We start from the raw sequence: 27,452 nt of genomic DNA on the forward strand, positions 1-27,452 counted from the left end.
AAGCAGCTGTTTTTTTATGTGTATTAAAGTTGTATAAAAAATTTAACAGTGCAAATGCCTTGGAGCAAATGTCGGCCAATTTCCTCTGGAAAATCCTTTTGGTTTAACTGTCAGCAAGCAATTTGCATTTGCACTGTTAAATTTTTATATAACTTAAATGCACATAATGTCATGACCCTGTGCCTTCTCAGCTGACTCTGTATGGCTACAGTTGTTTTTGTTGTGCTGCATCTCTCTCTCCCCTCCGCGCACTGCGCTCTACCGGGGCGGAGTCATGACGGCTCCAGCCCCTGGCTCGGACACCTGCAAACAATCGTCTCATCTCATCCACTTCTTAAGGCAGCTGCTGAGAGTGCTTCCTCGCTGGATTATTGTGTAACACTCGTCAGTGTCATTTCTAGTCCGAGCTTTTACCCGAGTTTCTTTCGTGCCGCTGCTTACCTGTTCTTCCTCCCTGTGCCAGATTCTCGCCAGCCTGAGGACCGCCGTTTGGTGAGCCAAAAGCCGGAGTCCGAGCTACCTGAGCTTCAGTGAAGGATTGTGTACATAGCCGTCCCCTTCCCGTGCCTGTGTTTCCCGGAGACCCTCTTCCTGTGCCCCCTCACTTGTATATATCCGCACCTGGTGTCTGTGTGTAATAAATTTGTGAACTTACGTGACGGTCTGCCTCCGAGTCTCTCCTGAGCCTGACACATAAAAACAGCTTGTTTAACTGAAAATACATTGATGAGTTTTTTAATAAAGTTGTGGAGTTGTAAAGTATTTTGTCTAGTGTCAATTATATCGTCAGTTATATTGTTATCACAAATTAAAAACAAAGTAACTTTTTGTAAAACTGTTATATTTAGAGCATCTTTTAAGTGGAATAAATTGCCTTATAAAATTAGAGAATTATTCAAACTATTCAAAACTTCAATGACCACTTAAAAGCCGATTTACAGAGCTTTTAGTTGTTGTAATATTTTAAGAGATTATTTGTTTTTGAAATTTGTGCAATGCGCCTCAATGTGATTGATATTATTATTATTATTATTGATTCCTTATAATTTAACAATTGTGAAACCTCGCTGTGGATGTAAGAGACAAATTGTGAGGATATCTTGAATCCACTTTATTGTATAATATTTTATGTGATTGTATTTGACGGAAGATGAGCAACATCTGTTGTGGAAGCTAAAGGGGTTCTTTTTGAATAAACAAACATAGGATTTATTATCACTGAATAATTATGTATAAATCTATAAAAATTAAAGAAAGATGTAATAGGAAACAACACTATAATATAAATGATAAAATAATAATTTAGTGTGTGTGTGTGTGTGTGTGTGTGTGTGTGTACAATCAGGAGGGATGGGCATGATTTTAGTGTTTAAACAGTCATGAATTCTTTTTAACACCAGGTTGGATGTAATGTGTTAGAACTACCAGCAGGTGGGGATAAGAGACCTTTAAGGTGTTTGGTGCCACACTCCACCTTCAGGTTTAAAATGGAGGGAGTTTGAAGGCTCAGTTTGTTCCACGACTGCATTTCACTCACTGGCTCTGTTTGTATCTCTGTCACTGCAGGACCAACATGGAGCGAGAAGTCAGCGCTCTCAGGAGGCCGACAAACCTCACAGAAGAAAGAGAGAGAAAACCTACACCTGTGACGAGTGTGGGAAGGAGTTTACTAGGAAGAATTCACTAAAACTTCATCAGGTCATCCACACTGGAGAGAGACCGTTCAGCTGTGACTTGTGTGGAAAGTCTTTTTCCTTGAAGGGTCACCTAAAACAACACCAACTCATCCACAGTGGAGTTAAAGCGTACAGCTGTGATGAGTGTGGCAGAGCTTTTGCTCAAAGTGGTAGCTTACAGAGTCATCTAGTTACCCACTCTGGAATTAAGGCATACAGCTGTGACATTTGTGGGAAGGATTTTGCTCTGAAGGCTTTACTAAAACGTCATCAGTTCATCCACACTGGAGAGAGACCGTTCAACTGTGACTTGTGTGGAAAGTCTTTTTCCAGGAAGGGTTCCCTAAAACAGCACGAACTCATCCACAGTGGAGTTAAAGCGTACAGCTGTGATCAGTGTGGGAAGGAGTTTACTGATAAGGCTAAACTAAAACGTCATCAGTTCATCCACACTGGAGAGAGACCGTTCAGCTGTGACTTGTGTGGAAAGTCTTTTTCCTTGAAGGGTCACCTAAAACAACACCAACTCATCCACAGTGGAGTTAAAGCGTACAGCTGTGATCAGTGTGGCAGAGCTTTTAATCGCAGTAGGAGCTTACAGAGGCATCTAGTTACCCACTCTGGAATTAAGGCATACAGCTGTGACATCTGTGGAAAAACTTTCAGCCAGAGAGGGTACCGAAATATACACCTACGCATTCACACCAGACATGATGTGTACTGCTGTGAACAGTGTGGCAAAGAGTTTACAACAGACGCACAGTTACAACGACACATGTTTACCCACACTGAGGAGAGACCTTATCAATGTGACCTGTGTGAGAAGACTTTTAAATCTCCACATTACCTGAGAGGACACCAACAGATCCACACCAGAAAGAAACTCTACAAGTGCAGTTACTGTGAGGTATGTATTTATATTGTTATCTTGTCATTTTAGCCTGACTGTTTGAAACAACTCTGCTCATTAAATTGTGTTAGCATGTTAGCAATTCTACTGCATGGAAAAGCAGCTCTGAGTGATTATTCAGATTTTCATGTCAGTTATGATTTTAGTAATACTGTAGTATTATGGTGGTAGTATTGTAGTTATTGCAGCCCAGTAAACTGAGTGTGTTAACTGAAACAGTAAAATGTAATTGGACGTCTGCAGAGATGCTCTTTATTTCAGGCGACGTTTAGGATAAAAATGTTGAAGGATTGACTTACACTGTCTTTGTGTCTTTGTTTAGAAGCAGAGCGACACAGATGGATCCAGTTCTCAACCCTGTCATCACTGTGGTGGTGGGAAAGACTTTCGTTGTGACGTCTGTGGAAAAACTTTCAGTCATCAAAATAACCTAAAAACACATCAACGTAGACACACTGGAGACAAACTGAAATACTGCAAAGAATGTGGGAGAAACTTCACCACATCACATCACTTAAAACAACATGAACAGATTCACAGTGGGGTTAAAAAGCACCTGTGTGATCAGTGTGGGTCATCCTTCACCACTGCAAGTAACCTTAAAAAACACAAACGAGTCCACACGGGAGAGAAACCATACAAGTGCAGACACTGTGACAAAAGCTTCTCACAATCAAGTAGTCGTAACTATCATGAACGTACACACATGGAAGGAAACTACAGCTGTGACCAGTGTGACAAGAGCTTCAGGAATCTCAGATCATACTCCGAACACAAACGATTCCACGTTACTAATAAACTGTTTCACTGTTACCAATGTGCCAAAACATTCACCTCATTGTCTGCTCTGTGCAAACATCAGCGTGATCACTCAGGGCTGAAATCACTCCCATCACTGGATCACAGTGAATCTGAAGTGACAGAAAGATCCTCTGGTTTCAGGGTCAGACTCAAAAAGCTTGAGATCAGGCTCCACAGAGTTCAGATAGAATCCTTTAAACTTGTGTTGAACTGAATTGGTTGCTGGGCTGATTTTCTGCATTACCAATGCAAACTGAATAATACAGAAGATGAAAGAATAGACTTTGATCAGTTAATAAAGCTCATGATCTTGATTCATTGTGGCTGCTACACAGATACTTCTGGGTCACTTCTCTCAGTTAGGAACCTTCCTCACCAAAACTGACTTTTGGACCACACCCCTGGTTTCATGAGAAATTGTTTCAGCCATGATTTCTCTTCATGTATTTCAGAGTAAAGACTGAAGTGACAAATGGAGACATGTTTAAAAAACACAATGTGAGAGAGACGTTGAGATCCTTAGAAGTTACCCTGGGTTTTTCTGTCACCCTGCTAGATGTTACACACCTTGTTGTTGGACTGATTCCTACTGCTGGACTACTCCTGCAGAGAGTAACAATACTCTTACTAATTAGCTCCCTTTCACACCTTTGGGGATATTTATTTTTGTGCTTGAAGCGCTGTGAGCCAGAACAGCGAGAGAAAAATCTGCAAACGCAATGAGCCGAATGCTTAAGTGAATCCCAGCAGCTGCACATGTGCTACGCTGATTTAGAGGATATCTTTGCTCTGGATTTATATTAATACTTTTTCATTTCTATATGATTCTTCTTGCATCTAAACAAAGATAGTTGTTATTCTTAGTTGTTCTGCTGCCTAAATACCACAGGGTGTAATTATGAAGTTATTGAGTTGCACATATTTTATGACCTGCTTAAGTTCGAGGTCACAGCGTCTGTAGAGCAGCTGGAACATAATGAAGTCTACAAGGTTAAAGTTTTCTCTTCTCTTATTGTTCTCTCTGCTAGTTGGTTTGATGGATCTGAGAGCTTTTGTTTTTATTACTGTTATTATAATTATCATTAATATTTTACTCTTTAGAAGCTTTAAAATAGTGTTTGTGTTTGAAAAAATTGATTTAAGATCATAGCGTGGGTGTGGATAATTTTGCCAAAAAAAACGGTGGAAGTGGAGCGGCCAAAGAGGAAACGTTTAAAAGTAAGTACTGATATGATGTCTCAACAGGACCTGGAAATACATCTTTACAGGTCTACCTAAAAAATCAGTCAGACAACTACAGCTCATTCAGAACTCTGCTGCTCGAGTCCTCACTAAGACCAAAAAAGTGGACCACACCAGTCCAGCTCTGAGGTCTTCACTCTGGCTGCCTGTCCGTCAGAGGATAGACTTTGAAGTTCTGATGCTGGTCTATAAAGTTCTGAATGGTTTAGGACCAAAATACATCAGTGACCTCCTCACCCAGTATGAACCTTCCAGATCCCTCAGGTCACCTGGATCCGTTTTTTTTAATCAGTTCCCAGAGTCAGAACCAGACACGGAGAAGCTGCATTCAGCTTTTATGCTCCATATATCTGGAACAAACTCCAAGAAAGCCTCAGATCAGCTGAAACACTCAGTTTATTTAAATCCAGGTTGAAGACTCACCTGTTCTCAGCTGCATTTGAATAAGGCACCAAATCCACACTTTTAAGCTTAAATTCTTTTTAATCAATTTAATAAATCATGCTTTTTATTTGTTTTTGTTTTTTAATGTCTCTTTAAAGCACTTTGAATGACCTTGTTGTTGAATTGTGCTATATAAATAAACTTGCCTTGCCTTACTGAATATTATGTCACTTATTTATGTGCAAATGTTTAATAATGAAGAACATTAAAACATTACTGTTGGCCACATGTCGGCAAAGTTATGTGACATTAGTGATGTTTGTACTAACTTGGTTTTAAAGCCTTTACTTTAAAATATTCTCTGTTCAATAGTCGACCTTAATCTTACAGAGAATGTGATGATTTTATGGATAATTAAAGTCAGTCATATATCCACAAACACAACAAGCTGAAAGTCAGTGATGCTGCTCGGTTTGCAGTCCTGAATATCACGGCACAAGCAGGATTCACTGCACTGTTAATGTTAGTGATGTTATATTGCTGCCTCTGTTCGGTGGTGTCGAGCCAAACAGACTTTAACGTGTGTTTGAACGAGTTGACGGTTCACTCGTTAAGCTGAAAGAAAGATGCCTCCGTGCCAGCTTGAACATGTTGCGTATGCCGTCGGAACTGGATTTCAGTCTAAACTGATGTCTGTGTTGGTCCTGCAGAGAATCAGAGTTGGAAAAGTTGTTAATGTAGCAAAAAACAAAATGTAATGCAATCTCTTTAAAGCCATGATCTTTTTTTATCGCTGTCACTGGAGTGGGTAAATGAGTCTGCAAAGTTAAAAAAACAGATTTACATTTATTGTTTATTACTTTTATCGAACATCATCCCATCCCATTTATACACATTTAAGAAATAACGTAGAAAATATCCTTTTGTATGCATTTGGAGACTCAGCATTGGAACCATCCCAAATATCTGCACCAGGGAACCAACGTCTCAAGCTGGTAAAAAGGTCAAGGACACAGTTACACGATCGCTAAACTAACCTGTTTTTGAATAAAAGAAAACCATATAAGCATGATCCCTGGAATCTCGGTTTAAAAAAAAAGTCAAGCACTACAAATTACTTTTCTTATGTTTAGTATACAGGAGTTGCTGCTCACACTCTGAGTTGCACTAGTGTGTCTGTCAGACGTCCCAAATGGACAGACCGCACTCGCACTCACGCCGGACACTGTAACAGTCACAATGGTGTGGTGTCTCTTTAAGACAACCCAAGTCAAGGGTTAATGTTGTCATCTGTATGCGCCACTGACTCTCTCTGTGATTGTGTGGACATGTGCTTGCACGCTAGTGCATGAGGAGGGACGGATTTTATGTTTTACCTCTCCAGGCACCTTTGTTTGCAACGTTATGGGTTGTACGAACACTGCGCTCTATGCTTGTTAAGCTGCAGCCGTTCAACCGGGCTTATATGGTTGATGAAGAGAAGGTATATTAAAGAACACGCTGTGGAATTCCCAATGCCAGTGCGAGTGTGTATTCTTTTGGCTAAGTGTTTTGTCGCCTCCTCTCAACCACTAAACGCAACCCGACGTTACAACACCTCCTGACTTTATTTCCACGAGCCCTCGACTCAGCTGCAAAGTGCTTACGGGGTCAGTTTCATCAGAATTATCTGCCGTCATTCAGACATAAGTTGAGCAATGGTTTAACCAATTTTCCATCAAACCATGAAGGGATGTCGGAATTAAACAGAACATAGGATGTAAGTTAAGGAAATATAAGTTTGACTATGGAGCACATCTCCTTCAGCGTTCACAATAATGGATTGCATTTCTCTCAGTCAACTGACTGTTTAGGGGGGGAAAGCGGCTAATAGTTAGTGGGCTCTGTGTTTGTTGTTTTTTAATCACACTAGGAGTGAACAAAAGCAGAAAAAACCCTGTAAAGATGCAGACTGTGAAAGTCTGGTTTATACCATAAATCTTACCAGCTGTAACTGAGTTTTTTGTGGTTTAAGTTATAAGCATGTGTCAAGACTTCTGAGAGAGATCATTAATGCAGAGGATTGCAGCAGCTCTTGGATTTTCACTCTCTGCTGGCTTTTAGATGAACAGTCACATAAATTTCATTCCCAATTTTTCGCCTTTTTTCCAATTAAGATGTGTCTTTAAATCTTTTCTAGTTCGAATAGTTTATTCACATAGTAAAAAAGTAGCTCGGGAACTCAGTAAGTTTGAACCGCGATAGTTTAAAGACATTTTCTAAAATAAAGAGGATTTCATCATCCACAGTTTGTGAAAACTGCAGTTAAAAACAAATCAGTAAATTCACAAATGATGGACTCTTTTCAGAGGTACGCTTCATGTACTGATTAACATACACTTAAAAGATGTACATTAGGGTGCAGACTGGTTATGTGGATTTGTTATATGAATATGCTCAAGAGTCTGTTTGAGCTAAAAAAAAAAAACCCTTCATATATATACATATAATTTTAAATCAGTAACATAGATAAAATGTTTTTGGATAACAAACGAGTCACATTTTAAACACTGTTTGAATAATCAAAGAGACAATTATAAAGTGCAGGCTACAACAGACATGCTTACCGGGAGCAGAGAAACACGCTGTATTGTCTCTTTTGCATAAGCCACACCAGAAACGCTCTGTGGGGACATCAAAGTCTGCGCCGTGGGAGTGTCTGGACCCTCCACGCCGGGATTTGCCGCACAACCTCGCACTGGTCCCATGCAGGGGCACAGCCAACGTGTAAGCCCTAGTTCAGCTCCCGAAAAATATGCTCGAGTTGTTCTTGTGTCCAACAAAAATGAGTTCTAGTGTTCTATTTTCAATGTTACTGCGTTGAAGTTTGCACAATTTGAATTAAAAAAAAATCATTAGACTCTTAAATAAATGGCATCTTGACGTGGACTCGGTGAATGGCTTAAAAAACGAATACATTGTTTTACATCTTGTGCACTTGAGTACACTCCAATGAAACTCGAAAAGTGGGATAAATCCAGACACAGATTATGGAGATGATGACTCGGCATTTGTTAGGGAGGAGTGTAAGTATAGAGAGGAGGAATTCCTACTTCCCATTCATGTACTCTGCACTGGGCATTGTGTCAAAACTGTCCTTGTAACATGTTTACTTTTTTTTTTCAGAATAAATGGCTGTGAAAAAAAACCAATCAAAGTTGAGGTAAGTGTTCACCACAGTATCCTGTTTGTTTTATTGGGGTCAAATTTCTCTTTGGGTAAAAATTAAGCCAACATCCACGTGTCAAAGGTTGGTTAACATTTATAACGTGTATAACGTTTTGTAGAAAAGTTTGATCGATTCGCTCTCTCACTCTCTCTCTCTCTCACTCTTAGAAAAATAATAAATTCTCTGGGTTTTTTTTCTTATATGTTTATGGTACCCGACGGAGGAAACATTGACGATGAACCGACGGTCGTCTGACTCCTTCTTGATGTGCGTAAAACAAAGCCATTTTCTTTTAGGGTTTCTGTCTATTTTCTGTTAACGAGAAAACCCGTTGTAAAAGTAGCTATAAAAATGAAGAAAAACTCTTTACTTTGGTATGAGTGGCTGCACCAAACCAAAATACCTGATCAGAGTGTTTTAATAAAATTATTTGGGATAGAGTTCTGAATATGTGAGCGGCACTTTTTTCACTAAGGGATATTTTTTACACATACGAGGAGACGAGTGGGCGGCCTGTAGGTTAATATAAGAAAGTAAAATACATCTGCTATTGTAAAAAGAAATGGCTCTCTACAAGCAATAGAAAGTCCTTCTTTTCATTACAAGCATTGGTCTAGCATACCTCCACCCGGCTCTATAAATATAAATGCAATCCGTTACTAGTCAGATAATCTTAAAGCAGGGGCGATTTTAGCCCATTTTTCGGGGTGCTTCAGCTGCCAGAGCGATAGTGGCTTAGACGCAGCGGAGCGCAGGTGTAAGTGTCTGGCTTAAACCAGGACATATTTGCTGCATTTAACCTTCAGTTACTCTTTATATAGTTAGGAGGCAGTCCATGTTTCTTTTTAACTGAAAAAAAAAAACATTACAACCAGTAAAAACATTACACCCAGGTAACCTGCTGTATTCAAAACGTGTTTCCCGACTATGTTTGCTACCCTACAATCCATCCTACTCTGTAGTAAAATTTATAGCTTAAAACTTAACATTATCATATATATATATATATATATATATATATATATATATATATATATATATATATATATATATATATATATATATATATATATATATATATATATATATATGCAGCAGGTCCTCTTAGCGTGGACCCTCATTTATAAACACAACTTCTCACAACACAAATACCTCATCTGGAACAACAGAGATATTTTATTTCTTTTATTATCACTTTTCCTGGAAACTTGGGTCCAAAATGGGATCCTATTGGTGGCTCAGCTGGTTAATAAAGAGGGAACACTACTTACTTACAATGAATCCCTTACATTTTATAATTTTCCCGTAAGTGTTTGGGAATTCTCAATGATGCTTGGTGCCATACCCTCAGGTACTTTAATGTTATATAAAAACACTGACAGTTCAATATCTACCTCAGTCACTCTCCCTGATCCAGCTGAGTCAGCAGTGGGAGAAATCTGCTTTTCACAGGAACTTGGTAACAGCAATAAGAGAATACGTAGTTTATTCCAAGAAGATATCATGTCTCTCCCATATATATAATATCTTACTGGAACCGACATGTTCCAGATATCACCTGGAAGACAGTCTGGATGATCCCATAAATATCTAATTGTAAACAAGGTGAAGGAAATCTCATATAAAATTCTTCATAAATGTTACCCTGCCAGTCACTATATGGTAACATTTAAAAGACACAAATATACTAATTGAACTTTCTGTGGGGATCATCCAGAAACTGTGGCACATCTTTTTTGGTACTGTTCCTCTACACAGAGATTCTGGAAGGAATTTAGCAGCTTTGTTATTGTCCATATTTTAAGGGAGTTTTCTTAATGATGGGAAAATGTTTTATTCTATTTCTTTAAGTTCCCCAGGAAGAATTATAAATGTTTTTTATAATAAATTTGTTAATAGCTAAAAAATTTTATCCATAAATGTAAGTTTATTAATAAAACACCATATTTCTGCCTTTTTATAAGGATATTGAATTGTACACACAATCAATATCAGACTAAACCAACAAAAAGGCTCTAAGAACAATATTTATATGTTGATTTTGCGCTTACTCATATCATAATTTTTTTACTCCTGATTTTGTATGTTCATGTTCTGTTCTTTCGTAAACTTCATCTGTTTGTATGTTGTATACTCATTGTGTGTTCAATAAAGTTCAATAAAAAAAAAAGTACAGAAACTTCAGACGTCACTAATCATGTGACTCTGGCCAAACGAATCAAGCCTCGACACAGTGCTTCTGAAGCAGTGTGTTGATCTTTTTGACACACGCACCGGAGCGTCAGCTTCAAGCGGACCATCACTACCTCTCACATCTAAAGGTAAGTGTCAAGGTAACTTTGAACTGAGTTCAGTCAATCTTGAGTTTTTCGAAGTTTTCTGAGTGAAGTTTTCTGTTGCTCTCTGTGAGAGAAGACCGTTAAAGGCGAGGCTCTCCAGAGTGTAGCAAAACAGGAAACAGCAGCTTCCTGTTTCAATAGTTTCGTGAGTTGTTTTTATTAACACTGATCACGCGCTCAACACTACACATACTTGCATCACACGCGCGCTCTCAAGCATCAGTATTGTACAATTCTCGGCGTCACGTGAGTTGAGGTTGTTACCATATAAGGGAAATCTCCATTGTTCTGTAGCAGTGGTTCTCAAACGTTTCACAATGAGTTTCACCCTTACGAGCAACATCAAAGCACAGTAGTATAGGCCTATTTAACACCACATACACATACTTGCCAACATTCAAAAGGGCTCTCTCTCTCTCTCTCTGTGTGTGTGTGTGTGTGTGTGTGTGTGTGTGTGTATACACGTGGGCTGATCAACTGGCGTTGGTTGAACAGATGTGTGGCAGACTTGCTTTTCAGGGGCCGCTACCGACAAAACACCAAATAAACACCAAATATGTCATCTGTGACATTTGTGAGGTTACCTCAAACACACTCCGTCAGTCTTGTTCCTCTAGAACAACAAAATGTTTAAAAATATCGCGGGTTTACCTGGTGATATTCTCATGCAGATGGTGTTCACAGGACAGCAAGAGTAAACGATCGGGAGAATCTTGTCTTTGTCATCGTTCCCCTCGTACGTGTTATTACTCCGATTTCAGCGTTTTTGCTTCACAACTAGTGCAGTTTACTACTCAAATGGAGTCGAGTCAAGCAGCGCCACCTCTGGCCATGTACCATAGCCTACAGCCAGATTAACTTGTGACACACACAGTAGCGGTTTTTGATAGGGCTACACGGGCTGTTGCCCGAGGCGGCATCGTGGTGGGGTGGGGGGCATCACGGCCATTGGCAAGAAAAAATAAAATAAAATAAAAAATTGCTCGTATTCATGCTGCCCCGACATCATGCCAGCGCATATTGGGAATGTCGTAGGCACCGATAGGTTTTCTCCCATTTGCTGGGAGTAAGGGCGCCCTCCGTTTGCGAGGTGCGCCTGCTGCTTGCGGCGCAGAGAGGAGAGGGCGAGGCGGCGGGGGAGTCTCTGGCTGGCTGGAGCGGCATCTAATAATCAACTCGCAAAATAAAACAAAATAAAAACAAAACAACAAACAGATATTATGATACAGACTTATAATTTGCACCGATGTTTTTTCGAAATTCTATAAGCCAAAAGTGAGCGCGAGAGCCCTTGGTGCGCCTGCTCGCTGCTGAAGTCAAAGTAAACTTTATTGTCATCTCCGCTACATACAGTCCAGTATATAGAGAGACGAGACGACGAGGCTCCAGTTACAGCAGTGCAAGTAAACAAACAATAAATATAAGAAGAGTAAGAAAATAAATATACACTTTAGGACCAGGGGTAAAGGGATCAATAACAATTTAAAATTTATAATTTACAGTTTGATGATTTAAAGTCTCACACACAACCCCTGGAAAGGGGAGGGGGACATGCTGCTTGCAAATAGAGCACATTTCATTCATAATGTTGTAAATCCAAACCCATTATGTATTCACGATCTGAATACTGGGTTGTGCGAAATCCCAGAAATAAACCTTAAACAAAGTGAATCTATGAACTAAGGTGTAGGTCTGTTAGGTTAAGTTGTGGTGATCCTTGGGTTGAGGATTTTGTGTTCATACTGGAGTGCAAAATTAAAACCAATGGAAGATGGACAAGAAAAGTTCAAAGCCATCAGGTGCTCAGTTTAGAAAAAATAGAAAAGAAAAGGAGGAGAAACGAGCAAAAGATACAGGTAAGCAGATGTGTGATTGGATAATGGCAGGTCATCCTGAAACAATCAGACTAAACTCCAAACAATACATTATGTTACAGATTTTAATATTAATTAGTCATTGTTAATTGTTGATTTGTCCTGTTCTCATTGTATGACGAATTATGACGACTGTTTGGTGTGTGTGCGTGTGTGTTTCTCTGGTGAAACAACAGTTTTATGTTAATGTACAATCCTTAATAAGTTTTATGTGTGTGTGTGTGTGTGTGTAAAGTTCCACAATACATGTGGAACTTTCTATTTTGTCTGTTTTTGTATCTTGCAAATAAACCTTTAAAATAAATAAAATTTTATTATGTATTTATTTTTGGCCTACATCAGTAAGAAATGCCAAATTATATACACAAAGTTATAGAAATCACCACTCCCGTTATTCATGATGATTCCAATAACATCACATAATAACATGTAACATCACATCCTGTAAGCACAGTCTGCCTGTGTCTTTTCTCTGGAAATGAACATTTTCAGTCAATATAGGTAATACATCAACATGGCTGCCATGGCTAAGTTAGGAATATTTTTAATGTAATTTCCAAAACTTGCATATGATTTGCTATTTGTTGCAGATCTACTGACTGTCACAGAGCAGCTGGAGCAGTCTCAAATGGAGGTCAGTCCACTACTGCCACCTGTGGCCAAGTGCCATAGCCTACTACTAGATTAACTCGTGACACATCTGCACCTGTTTCTATGACCACATTGAGTAGCGGCTGAGTGGCTGCACTTACACTGGTGCATTCAAATCTACCCACAAACACTGAAAGATGCAATGTGAATTGTCAAGACTCAAACCAATCATTAAGCAAAGACAGCAGGGATCACTTTTTTCTGTTTATTATACAGCCAGATTTACTTGTGACACACATGTGCAGCTGGCTTTATCACCTTTTTTGAATTTGTTTCAAGCACAATACATTTGTAACTTTCAGTGTTTTCAGGTCTTCCAAAAGAAGAAGAAAAAAAACCTTCAGCTACATGACATGCAATTGTGTATTTGTTTTCACCTTATCATACACTTGAAGTTTTACAAATCACCTCTCCTTTTCTTAATATCATTTTAGTCTCAGACAATCTAGTTTTTCTTACAAAGATTCAATGCACCTTCTGCGGATGGCGGTACCACACAGTGTGCGTGGACTTCCCCTCTACAAAAGGCAACTACAAATGTTGTGAATGCTAAATAAACAGAAAGAAATGATCCCTGTTGTCTTTGCTTAATGATTGGTTTTAGTCTTGACAATCCACATTGCTGACATTGCATCTTTCAATGCCAGCAATGCCAGGTATCAGTGCTCAAACCTTTTGTGTTTGTTTCCAATAAGTTGCCCACCTCGGGAAACAAAAATGTGTTCTTTTACTTGTCAGATGAACATATGAGACACTTTGACTCTTCAGTGCAGTGTGGAGCCTAACAAAGATCTGTTTTGTGTCCCAGCTGATCAGCAGGAGGAGAAGAGTCTGACGGAGCAGCAGAGGAACATTTTCAGCTACTTGGACTCAGCTCAGCCACTACAGAGAAAACAATGAGCTCAACACAGAAGGTGACAGACAGAGCAGGGCGATATGACCAAAAATATTTATCATGATATACATTTGAAAATTTGCAATAACAATATAACTGATGATATAATTGACACTAGACAAAATACTTTACAACTCCACAACTTTATTAAAAAACCCATCAATGTATTTTCACTTAAACAAGCAGCTGTTTTTTATGTGCATTAAAGTTATATAAAAAGTTAAAAGTGCAAATGCAAATTGCTTGCTGACAGTTTAACCAAAAGGCATTTCCAGTGGAAATTGGCCGACATATCCTGAGCATAACCATGTATAATATCCACAAAACTTAAAAAGAGGTTATTCAGTCGTGGCCAAAAGTTTTGCGAATTGCATAAATATTGGGAAAGTTGCTGCCTAAGTTTTTATAATAGCATTTTGCATACACTCCAGAATGTTATGAAGAGTGATCAGATGAATTGCATCGTCTTTCTTTGCCATGAAAATGAACTTAATCCCAAAAAAAAAACCCTTACCACTGCATTTCATTGCTGTCATCAAAGGACCTGCTGAGACTATTTCAGTAATCGTCATCTTAACTCAGGTGAGAATGTTGACGAGCACAAGGCTGGAGATCATCATGGCTGTATCCCAAGTCAGGTTTTGCAGCCTTAAAGTACGCAGCCTCAAGGGTCCTCAAGGGCCGCGTACTCAAACACCGCTAAGGCCGGAAGTGCGAGGCTTGTAGGCTTGTGAAATGGGACGGTCTAGCCTCCATCGCGCTGCCCAGGTTGCCTAGCAACCATGATACTAACAGCTGGAAACGTTTCATACAGCTTTGTTTGACAGAAATGAAGGAGAACATATTTTGTTCATTTGTTTCTACATGAGCTCTGTGTGATTTAATAAGTATCTGAGGCTGAGACCACAGGACTTTAAAACATGATTGTTGAGCTTCATTTCTGTACTGAACAGTCATTTAAGTTTAGCTAGTAAATAACAATTAGCTAATGTTGTTCATGAGACTAAAGTCATCTCACTTTGGTAATGTAACTATAATATGGCCAATATTATAGTTATTATATTAATCATTATTAGTCATTACAGCAGTGAGTTTGAACTCTGTGTCAAATACTGAGCTTCAGTAAAGATTCAAGTTGCAGTTATTTATATGTCCTATCACCTTAAATCTTTACTCAAATACAAGTATCTTTGACAGTGTATATAGATGTATCATATATAAGAGACAAATATTGTTTGTTTAATTTGTTGGCATTACTAAATTTGGCTCAATGCTTACATATATGTGTAAAAAGCAAATTATACGAGCTGTGAAAACTGTTTCTGATAGAATGAAGAGTAGACTGATATATTAAATATTCCTTTATTGGGTGAGAAAATCAGACCATGTCATAACTGCTTTAAGTCATAGAGAATAGATATCAGAGCCTTAAACAGGCTGACTTCTGCTAAATGGGTCAAACTGGGCAGAAAGTATACAAACACATGACATCCTTATAGAATATGATGTAACACTATAGATCAACTTACCTCAGAATATATAAAGCATATAAACAATTACAGCAATATGATGCAACAAACACAGCAGTGCTACTAATCCAAAATACTCAAAGCTTCATAGAACTGAAACAAACATTTATTTTTAGCTCCATTCTGCTGCTGATACATACTTTACGTTTCTGAACATTAAACTTGTTGCTGCCTTTCATAGTGTGTAACTTGAAGGCCCTGAGTACTTTCTCCCACACTGAACACACTGGAATGATAAAATTATTTGAACATTAGCTAATAAGACTGATTCAGGACAGACAATTAGTTATTCTAAACTTTTCTAGCAATCCTTCACAAACAGGGAACAGTCTGTCTATTCTCTCCATCTGTCAGCTGCTGCTGGCTCTTCGTCCTCCTCTTCCTCACACACTGTTGAGTTTGTCCTGGTGGATCATCAGGGGTGCAAAGCCTCACAGATGATGTGCAGCAGTGGGTCCCTCAGTCTGTCCTCACTCTGGACACTTGCAGTTGTCACACATGGAAATCAAATGTGTGATAAGCTGCAGGATTCAAACACAAGTGTAACTTATAAATACATGTTCACACTTTTATTCCACAATCAGAGAGAAAGAAACAGAGAGAGAGTGCAGGACAGACAGACAGGTGACAGTCTCAGGTGTACAGTGGGGCAAAAAAGTATTTAGTCAGCCACCGATTGTGCAAGTTCCCCCACTTAAAATGATGACAGAGGTCAGTAATTTGCACCAGAGGTACACTTCAACTGTGAGAGACAGAATGTGAAAAAAAAATCCATGAATTCACATGGTAGGATTTGTAAAGAATTTATTCGTAAATCAGGGTGGAAAATAAGTATTTGGTCAATAACAAAAATACAACTCAATACTTTGTAACATAACCTTTGTTGGCAATAACAGAGGTCAAACGTTTACTATAGGTCTTTACCAGGTTTGCACACACAGTAGCTGGTATTTTGGCCCATTCCTCCATGCAGATCTTCTCAAGAGCAGTGATGTTTTGGGGCTGTCGCCGAGCAACACGGACTTTCAACTCCCGCCACAGATTTTCTATGGGGTTGAGGTCTGGAGACTGGCTAGGCCACTCCAGGACTTTCAAATGCTTCTTACGGAGCCACTCCTTTGTTGCCCGGGCGGTGTGTTTTGGATCATTGTCATGTTGGAAGACCCAGCCTCGTTTCTCACTGATGGAAGGAGGTTTTGGCTCAAAATCTCACGATACTTGGCCCCATTCATTCTGTCCTTAACACGGATCAGTCGTCCTGTCCCCTTGGCAGAAAAACAGCCCCATAGCATGATGTTTCCACCCCCATGCTTCACAGTAGGTATGGTGTTCTTGGGATGCAACTCAGTATTCTTCTTCCTCCAAACACGACGAGTTGAGTTTATACCAAAAAGTTCTACTTTGGTTTCATCTGACCACATGACATTCTCCCAATCCTCTGCTGTATCATCCATGTGCTCTCTGGCAAACTTCAGACGGGCCTGGACATGCACTGGCTTCAGCAGCGGAACACGTCTGGCACTGCGGGATTTGATTCCCTGCCGTTGTAGTGTGTTACTGATGGTGACCTTTGTTACTTTGGTCCCAGCTCTCTGCAGGTCATTCACCAGGTCCCCCCGTGTGGTTCTGGGATCTTTGCTCACCGTTCTCATGATCATTTTGACCCCACGGGATGAGATCTTGCGTGGAGCCCCAGATCGAGGGAGATTATCAGTGGTCTTGTATGTCTTCCATTTTCTGATGATTGCTCCCACAGTTGATTTTTTCACACCAAGCTGCTTGCCTATTGTAGATTCACTCTTCCCAGTCTGGTGCAGGTCTACAATTCTTTTCCTGGTGTCCTTCGAAAGCTCTTTGGTCTTGGCCATGGCGGAGTTTGGAGTCTGACTGGTTGAGGCTGTGGACAGGTGTCTTTTATACAGATGATGAGGTCAAACAGGTGCCATTCATACAGGTAACGAGTGGGGGACAGAAAAGCTTCTTACAGAAGACGTTACAGGTCTGTGAGAGCCAGGGATTTTCCTTGTTTGAGGTGACCAAATACTTATTTTCCACCCTGATTTACGAATAAATTCTTTACAAATCCTACCATGTGAATTCATGGATTTTTTTTTCACATTCTGTCTCTCACAGTTGAAGTGTACCTCTGGTGCAAATTACTGACCTCGGTCATCATTTTAAGTGGGGGAACTTGCACAATCGGTGGCTGACTAAATACTTTTTTGCCCCACTGTATACACTGCTACAAAACAACACCAGAGAAGGAGGATTTAGTGTTTGTGTTATTACGAGTGCTAAACAAGAAGAGTTCCCAGATGGTACAGTGGACACATGTGTGACTCCTGTGATTAAAGCATCTTTCTTTCAGCTTAACGAGAGAACCGTCAGCTCGTTCAAACACACGTTAAAGTCCGTTTGGCTCGACACCACCGAACAGAGGCAGTAATATACCCGAGTCATTTAAACGGCTGTCTAAATGACTCGGGTAAACTTTGTAGCATGCGTGCTTGTTGTTTTTATTTTGGGTGGGGGAGGTTCAATTTCAGGGAGCGTTGAGGCAGTTGCCATGTTGCAACGAGCTTAGCCTCTGTCTCGCTAGCTTGCTCTGCGCTCAGTGGATCTGCGCTCAACAGTGCAGCCTAGGCGGATAAGTCGAACGCAGATTCAGTGAGCTCTCAACACAGACAGCATCGTCAGAAGAAAAGTTTATAAAATAAATTAAATATATTGTATTGATCGATAAATATGCGCACAGAACCGAAAGCACTGTATCGAACTCTTCAATATCGATACATGTATTGTATCTAACCCCTAGCGTGTAACCGGTATTCTATCACGATATTTTATATCAACTGTATGATATGGCCCAGCCCTACATGAAAGGCAACCTGATTGTACACTAATCACACATTAAAATGAGCAAAAGAGGCAAAACTGTGTGCCAGAGTCAGGGGTCAGCGTTTTGTTTTTATGTCACAGCACCAGAACGATTGCAGGTGCTCATAAGTAGTTACCATAAATCACCACCTTTCATGGTCTCAGCACATCAACTCTGTTATTAGGAAAATGGGACAAGGTATAGCTATGGCTATGAAATGCTCTTTGTGTATCACTTCTTCAATTATGAAAGATGTCATTAATGCACTAGTAATGTCTCATCTGGAGTATTGTTCAATCACTTGGTCAGCAGCTAATAAGACAGATCTTAACAGACTTCAGTTAGTCCAGAATAAGGCGTCCAGATTAGTGTTAAGATGTTCATACTATACTAATATGGAAAAATGCATAATAAACTTTCTTGGCTTCCTGTACAGGCTAAAATATTCTATAGCTTACTTGTAGTTATAAAGAAAGCAATTCTGTTAAACACACCACATTTATTTCTGCTCAGCTGCAGTATCCAGATGAAATACATAATGATATTACACAGTTTTCAACAAACTGCAATTTAGTAAATGCTCGAGTTAAAAGTAACTTTTTGTAAAACTGTTTTATTTAGAGCAACTTTTAAGTGGAATAAATTGCCTTATAAAATTAGAGAATTAGCAACTATTCAAAACTTCAATGAACACTTAAAAGCCGATTTACAGAGCTTTTAGTTGTTGTAAATATTGTAAGAGATGGTTTGTTTTTGAAATTTGTGTAATGTGCCTAAATGTTATTGATATTATTATTATTATTGATTGCTTATATTTTAATTGTGAAACCTCACTGTGGATGTAAGAGCCAAATTATGTGGATATCTTGAATCCATTTTATTGTATAATAATTTATGTGAAGCTAATGGGGTTCCTTTTGAATAAACAAATAAACAAACATAGGATTTAATATCACGTAATAATTATGAATTATATTTATAAATCTATACAAATTATAGAAATATGTAATAGGAAACAACAAAATAATATGAATTATAAAATAATACAAAAGTGTGTGTGTGTGTGTGTGTGTGTGTACACAATCAGGAGGGATGGGCATGATTTTAGTGTTTGAGGTGTTTGGTGCCACACTCCACCTTCAGGTTTAAAACTAGTGTTAATGGAGGGAGTTTGAAGGTTCACTTTGTTCCACGACTGCATTTCACTCACTGGCTCTGTTTGTATCTCTGTCACTGCAGGACCAACATGGAGCGAGAAGTCAGCGCTCTCAGGAGGCCGACAAACCTCACAGAAGAAAGAGAGAGAAAAAACACACCTGTGACGAGTGTGGGAAGGGTTTTACTGTGAAGGGTTCACTAAAACAGCATCAGGTCATCCACACTGGAGAGAGACCGTTCAGCTGTGACTTGTGTGGAAAGTCTTTTTCCTTGAAGAGTAACCTAAAACAACACCAACTCATCCACAGTGGAGAGAGGCCGTTCAGCTGTGACTTGTGTGGAAAGTCTTTTTCCTTGAAGGGTTACCTAAAACAACACCAACTCATCCACAGTGGAGAGAGGCCGTTCAGCTGTGACTTGTGTGGAAAGTCTTTTACCAGGAAGGATAAACTAAAACATCACCAACTCATCCACAGTGGAGTTAAAGCGTACAGCTGTGATCAGTGTGGCAGAGCTTTTTCTTACCGTAGCAACTTACAGAGGCATCTAGTTACCCACTCTGGAGTGAAGGCGTACAGCTGTGACGAGTGTGGGGTGGATTTTACTGTGAGGGCTTCACTAAAACATCATCAGGTCATCCACAGTGGAGAGAGACTGTTCAGCTGTGACTTGTGTGGAAAGTCTTTTTCCAGGAAGGAATCCCTAAAACAACACCAACTCATCCACAGTGGAGAGAGGCCGTTCAGCTGTGACTTGTGTGGAAAGTCTTTTACCAGGAAGGTTTACCTAAAACAACACCAACTCATCCACAGTGGAGTTAAAGTGTACAGCTGTGACGAGTGTGGGAAGGAGTTTACTGAGAATGGTTCACTAAAACGTCATCAGGTCATCCACAGTGGAGAGAGGCCGTTCAGCTGTGACTTGTGTGGAAAGTCTTTTTCCAGTAAGGAATCCCTAAAACAACACCAACTCATCCACAGTGGAGAGAGGCCGTTCAGCTGTGACTTGTGTGGAAAGTCTTTTTCCAGGAAGGAATCCCTAAAACATCACCAACTCATCCACAGTGGAGTTAAAGCGTACAGCTGTGATCAGTGTGGCAGAGCTTTTACTCAAAGTAGCCACTTACAGAAACATCTAGTTACCCACTCTGGAATGAAGGCATACAGCTGTGACATCTGTGGCAAAACTTTCAGCCAGAGAGGGTACCGAAATATACACCTACGCATTCACACCAGACATGATATGTACTGCTGTGAACAGTGTGGCAAACGGTTTATAACTCACAAACAGTTACAACAACACATGTTTACCCACACTGAGGAGAGACCTTATAAATGTGACCTGTGTGAGAAGACTTTTAAATCTCCAGATTACCTGAGAGGACACCAACAGATCCACACCAGAAAGAGACTCTACAAGTGCAGTTACTGTGAGGTATGTATTTATATTGTTATCTTGTCATTTTAGCCTGACTGTTTGGAACAACTCTGCTCATTAAACTGTGTGTGATTATTCAGATTTTCATGTCAGTTATGATTTTAGTATTACTGTAGTATTATGGTGGAAGTATTGTAGTTATTGCAGCCCAGTAAACCGAGTGTGTTAACTGAAACAGTAAAATGTAATTGGACGTCTGCAGAGATGCTCTTTATTTCAGGCGACGTTCAGGATAAAAATGTTGAAGGACTGACTTACACTGTCTTTGTGTCTTTGTTTAGAGGAAGGGTGACACAGATGGATCCAGTTCTCAACCCTGTCATCACTGTGGTGGTGGGAAAGACTTTCGTTGTGACCTCTGTGGAAAAACTTTCAGTTGGCAAGCTGCTCTTAAAACACATCAACGTAGACACACTGGAGACAAACTGAAATACTGCAAAGAATGTGGGAGAAGCTTCACCACATCATATCACTTAAAACGACATGAACTGATTCACAGTGGGGTTAAAAAGCACTCGTGTGACCAGTGTGGGTCATCCTTCACCACTGCATGTGAGCTTAAAACACACAAACGAGTCCACACAGGAGAGAAACCATACAAGTGCAGACACTGTGACAAAAGCTTCTCACATTCATATAATCGTAACTATCATGAACGTGCACACATGGAAGGAAACTACAACTGTGACCAGTGTGACAAGAGCTTCAGGAATCTCAGATCATACTCCACACACAAACAATCCCACGTTACTAATAAACTGTTTCACTGTTACCAATGTGCCCAAACATTCACCTCATTGTCTGCTCTGTGCAAACATCAGCGTGATCACTCAGGGCTGAAATCACTCCCATCACAGTGAATCTGAAGAGACAGAAAGATCCTCTGGTTTCAGTGTCAGACTCAAAAAGCTTGAGATCAGGCTCCACAGAGTTCAGATAGAATCATTTAAACTTGTGTTGAACTGAATTGGTTGCTGGGCTGAACTTCTACATAATACAGATTTACATGGGATCTTATTTTCTGTCGTTTTACTGAGTCAGTTTTGTCCTTTTTTCTCTGTCCTGGTTTTGCTCGTCTGTAAATAATTGAAACTCAGTCAAATAGTTCATTGTTCTCCAGCAAAACGTTTTGGAAACTCATGTTTAACCTTTGAAACTCTGACATGTTGTCAATGGAAAATTGTATTTAGTAGTCCGTATAATCTTTTAATGATATACGTTTGTATATGGTAGAATACTGCATGTAATCATTTGTGTTTAGAAGTATATAGTTGGTGGCATATTAAAAGAATGTCTCATCCTGGGAGGTCTGTAACATTCTGTAACAACACATGTTCTGGCGTTCACCCCCACATCCTAGGAGCATGGGAAAGGTTGTACCTTGTCTTATTGTTTTACGGTAGGATTAATGTAGTTATATCTGTCTTAGTCTAAGTGCCTTTTGTTTAGATGAACTGCTGGACCTCCAGACCAGCAGGTTTAGGGAAGTCGTTTATGGGGTCACACTCTGACACACACACACACACGTACACCTCCACATTTTAATGTATGGAACAAACGCTCACTGAAGTGTATAAATAAAGGACTAGAGCAGTCCTCAGTGCTTAGTCTCTGAGCCTCACTCTTGGTGTGTGAGCTCAGGAGGCTGCCCTTGCTAGCAAGAAAATCTGTGTGTTTCTCTTCTCTGATTCTCTACTGAAGAAGTGTTTTAGAATATATCTCTTAACATATGTTTTAGCACACAAGGCTTCATCGGTGAGTTCAGTCATGATTGGACCATGAGAATAAAGGTTTTTAGTTCTTTCAAAGAGAGTCTTGGAGGTGTTTGATGTTTTTGTTTTTTCTGAAACCACCTGAAAGAAAAACTATTTTTCTTGCTTTATGTAGTGTGGAAGTTTTTAATGTTTCTTTCATCTGTGATGTTCTTGAATGTGTTCACATGAATATTGTACAAATAAACTGTCCTTGTAGCTTTAGCTCCTAATTTATTTATTATTTATGGATGTAGCACAGCAGCAGTTTGTTGATTAACACATGGAGGGCTCGGGATCTGATGGTAAATAATGTTTTGTGTCCTTGTACACATCATACAGCTCAGCTGTTCCACAGATGTCAGGTTTACACAGTGGGATGGTTTGTAAGAACGCAGCTCTCCTGTGGATGAATCCTTACTCTTAGCCTCAGGACCTCACACAGTCCCAGCAGGTTTGGTCAGAAGATTTATCCCTTATACCAAAACATCACAGAGTCTCCTTTGCTGTGCTGTTTTCACAAAGAAACGTAAACTGAAGACCTGAACTCACAATGTTTTAATTAGTTTAGCAGATTCAGTGTCTCCATGATCGAATCTGCTGTTTTTGTGCTGCTGTTGGTAGAAAGCCGGTTAATACTGTCTGACTGTTGGACCACACCCCTGGTTTCATGAGAAATTGTTTCAGCCATGATTTCTCTTCCTGTATTTCAGAGAAAAGACTGAAGTGACAAATGGAAACATGTTTAAAAAACGCAATGTGAGAGAGACGTTGAGGTCCTTAGAAGTTACCCTGGGTTTTTCTGTCACCCTGCTAGATGTTACACACCTTGTTATTGGACTGATTCCTACTGCTGGACTACTCCTGGGGAGAGTAACAATACTCTTACTAATTAGCTCCTTTTCACACCTTTGGGGGTATTTATTTTTGTGCTTGCAGCGCTGTGAGCCAGAACAGCGAGAGAAAAATCTGCAACAGCGACGAGCCGAATGCTTAAGTGAATCCCAGCAGCTGCACATGTGCTACGCTGATTTAGAGGATATCTTTGCTCTGGATTTATATTTATACTTTTTCATTTCTATATGATTCTTCTTGCATCTAAACAAAGATAGTTGTTATTCTTAGTTGTTCTGCTGCCTAAATACCACAGGGTGTAATTATGAAGTTATTGAGCTGCACATACTTAAGTTACGTTGAAACCAAGCACACCATTGTTTTTCTTGTGACATTACCAATACGTTTGATGTGTCACATGGCCCTCTTCCTATTGAAAAAAAAAAAGTGGTATCCAAGATGGCCGAGTTCTTAATGGCCACCATGGTCACCACCCATCTTCAGGAGTTTGCCCCCTCACATATACTAATGTGCCACAAACAGGACTTTAATATCACCAACCATTCCCATTTTATTACGGTGTATCCATATAAATGGCCCACCCTGTATAGAGAGGAGGAATTCCTACTTCCCATTCATGTACTCTGCACTGGGCATTGTGTCAAAACTGTCCTTGTAACATGTTTACTTTTTTTTCAGAATAAATGGCTGTGAAAAAAAAACATCAAAGTTGAGGTAAGTGTTCACCACAGTATCCTGTGTTTTTTATTGGGGTCAAATTTCTCTTTGGGTAAAAATTAAGCCAACATCCACGTGTCAAAGGTTGGTTAACATTTATAACGTGTATAACGTTTTGTAGAAAAGTTTGATCGATTCGCTCACTCTCTCTCTCTCTCTCACTCTTAGAAAAATAATAAATTCTCTGGGGGTTTTTTCTCATATATATTTATGGTACCCGACGGAGGAAACATTGACCGGGATGAACCGTCGGTCGTCTGACTCCTTCTTGATGTGCGTAAAACAAGGCCATTTTCTTTTAGGGTTTCTGTCTATTTTCTGTTAACGAGAAAACCCGTTGTAAAAGTAGCTATAAAAATGAAGAAAAACTCTTTACTTTGGTATGAGTGGCTGCACCAAACCAAAATACCTCATATGGGTGTTTTAATAAAATTATTTGGGATAGAGTTCTGAATATGTGAACGGCGCTTTTTTCACTAAGGGATATTTTTTTACACATACGAGGAGACGAGTGGGCGGCCTGTAGGTTAATATAAAATAGTAAAATACATCCGCTATTGTAAAAGGAAATGGCTCTCTACAAACAATAGAAAGTCCTTCTTTTCATTACAAGCACTGGTGTAGCATACCTCCACCCGGCTCTATAAATATAACTTTTTAAAATTGAATTTGAAGCATGCAAATTCTTGAGAACATATGGGAGTCAAATTACTAAATTGAGGAAAGCTGAAGAGGAAGAAGTGATCAGCAAAATTGCCTCTTATTACCAGAAATATCAAGAAGAAATGTCAGGGGAAGATAAATTAACTTTACTAGACCTTCAAAATAAATTGGACGGTTTATTTCGACACAAGGCTGAGGATGCTTTTGTAAGATCCAGGAAGAGGTGGCTGGAGGAGGGAGAACAAAATTCTCCTTTTTCAGGCTTGAAAAATACAGATCCAAAATCAACTAAATATTAATGGCATTGTCTCTGACAATCATAGAGAAATTTCAAATTTCTGTGTCAAATTCTATACTAAACTGTACAACTCAAAATATGATGAGGATGTCTCAACACTGTTTCTCAATAATATTAAAAACCTAAAAACTATTGTTGTGGAAGATAGGAGTCACTGTGACAGCCCTCTGACTGTGGAGGAAGTTTGTAATTATATTTCTGCACTTAAGGCCAACAAATCTCCTGGCACAGATGGTTTAACTGCAGAGTTTTATAAATCGTTTTCTAATCTCCTGGCTCCGTTCTTACTGCAGGTTTTCATAGAAAGTATAGAGAATAACACCCTCCCTCCTACTCTTACTCAGGGTCTCATAACACTTATTCCAAAGCCAAACAAAGACTTACTTCTTATTGATAATTGGAGACCCATCTGTCTGCTCAATAATGACTATGAGATTATGGCTTCAGTACTTGCTAACAGAATTAAAGAGTTCTTGGATACAATTATCGATGAGACACAATCAGGCTTTATGAGAAATAGACACATTTCTAATAACATTAGACTGGTTTTGGATCTACTTGATTACTCTGATTTGGTATCTGACAATAGCTTCATTCTCTTCCTGGATTTTGATACAATTGAACATCAATTTATTTTCCACTCTTTTAAAAAATTTGGCTTTAGATAATTTTTCTGTAAAGCTTCAAAACCTTGTACACGAATGGCAATAGCTCAGTTAAAATGATTAAGACTCCACCCCAAGATTTGACCTGTTTTATAAGGAATCACCATAGCTGATAAGGAGCTCATCATCAGCCAGCTAGCTGATGACACCACTCTTCTTGAAGAATGCAAATCAAATCCGTCCAGCCCTTAGTGATATTAGTGATTTCTCTGAGGCATCTGGTTTATGTCTAAATCTAAAAAAATGTGAATTTCTAGCAATTAAAGGATGCACTGCAAATGCTATCTGTAACATTTCTGTTAAACAACAAGTCACATACCCAGGACTGTTAATATCCAAAGACCAAAAGTCAAGATGCTCATCAAACTTCAATCCAATTATACAAAAAATCTGAAAAAAGTTCAACCAGTGGCTGCAAAGGGATTTATCTCTGACAGGTAGAGTTTTAATTACTAAAGCTGAAGGGATATCCCAACTGGCATATGCTGCTCTCTCCTTACATCTGGATAAGAAAATTAGTAAAGACATTGACCGCATGCTCTTTAATTTTATATGGAAAAACCATACACATTATATTAGAAAATCTGTTGTGATTAATAACTATGAATCAGGTGGGCTTAACATTTTAGACTTTTCTACTTTAAATAACACTTTCAAAATTATTTGGGCTAAACATTTTCTTAAAACCCTACCTCTATCTGGAATTTTATACCATATCATATTTTCTCCCATTTTGGTGGCTTTAATTTTATTTTAAATTGTAATTACAGTGTTGGAAAACTCCCTGTAAATCTTTCATCCTTCCATAAGCAAGTGCTCTTAGCGTGGACCCTCATTTATAAACACAACTTCTCACTACACAAATACCTCATCTGGAACAACAGAGATATTTTATTTCTTTTATTATCACTTTTCCTTGAAACTCGGGTCCAAAATGGGATCCTATTGGTGGCTCAGCTGGTTAATAAAGAGGGAGTACTACTTACTTACAATGAATCCCTTACACTTTATAATTTTCCCGTAAGTGTTCGGGAATTCTCAAAGGTGCTTGGTGCCATACCCGGTATGTACTCAGGTACTTTAATGTTATATAAAAACACTGACAGTTCAATATCTACCTCAGTCAGTCTCCCTGATCCAGCTGAGTCAGCAGTGGGAAAAATCTGCTTTTCACAGGAACTTGGTAACAGCAATAAGAGAATACGTAGTTTATTCCAAGAAGATATCATGTCTCTCCCATATATATAATATCTTACTGGAACCGACATGTTCCAGATATCACCTGGAAGACAGTCTGGATGATCCCATAAATATCTAATTGTAAACAAGGTGAAGGAAATCTCATATAAAATTCTTCATAAATGTTACCCAGCCAGTCACTATATGGTAACATTTAAAAGACACATAAATACTAATTGAACTTTCTGTGGGGATCATCCAGAAACTGTGGCACATCTTTTTTGGTACTGTTCCTCTACACAGAGATTCTGGAAGGAATTTAGCAGTTTTGTTATTGTCCAT

The 27,452-nt window shown here is 39.2% G+C and overlaps 1 protein-coding gene across 4 annotated transcripts in view; it reads left to right on the forward strand.

The window, feature by feature from the left end:
- Positions 1 to 27,452, forward strand: part of LOC148101513 (uncharacterized) — a 36,213-nt gene that overhangs the window by 356 nt on the left and 8,405 nt on the right. The window contains exons 2-3 of one of the 4 annotated variants that reach the window (XR_015719651.1): positions 340 to 384; positions 464 to 693. Coding sequence is in view for 2 of the 4 variants with exons in the window: in XM_087846339.1 (XP_087702465.1) it covers positions 1,567 to 2,583; positions 19,627 to 20,979 (2,370 nt within the window). In the remaining 2 variants the exon portion in view is untranslated. Of the gene's footprint in view, positions 1 to 211; positions 239 to 339; positions 385 to 463; positions 694 to 1,566; positions 2,584 to 2,908; positions 5,234 to 19,626; positions 20,980 to 27,452 lie in introns of those variants that run through there. The other 3 variants (XM_087846339.1, XM_087846336.1, XR_015719652.1) reach the window with 3 other exon arrangements.

This window comes from Neolamprologus brichardi, chromosome 9 (assembly GCF_056152115.1).
Source record: "Neolamprologus brichardi isolate AB-2024 chromosome 9, ASM5615211v1, whole genome shotgun sequence".
Classification (NCBI taxonomy): domain Eukaryota; kingdom Metazoa; phylum Chordata; class Actinopteri; order Cichliformes; family Cichlidae; genus Neolamprologus; species Neolamprologus brichardi.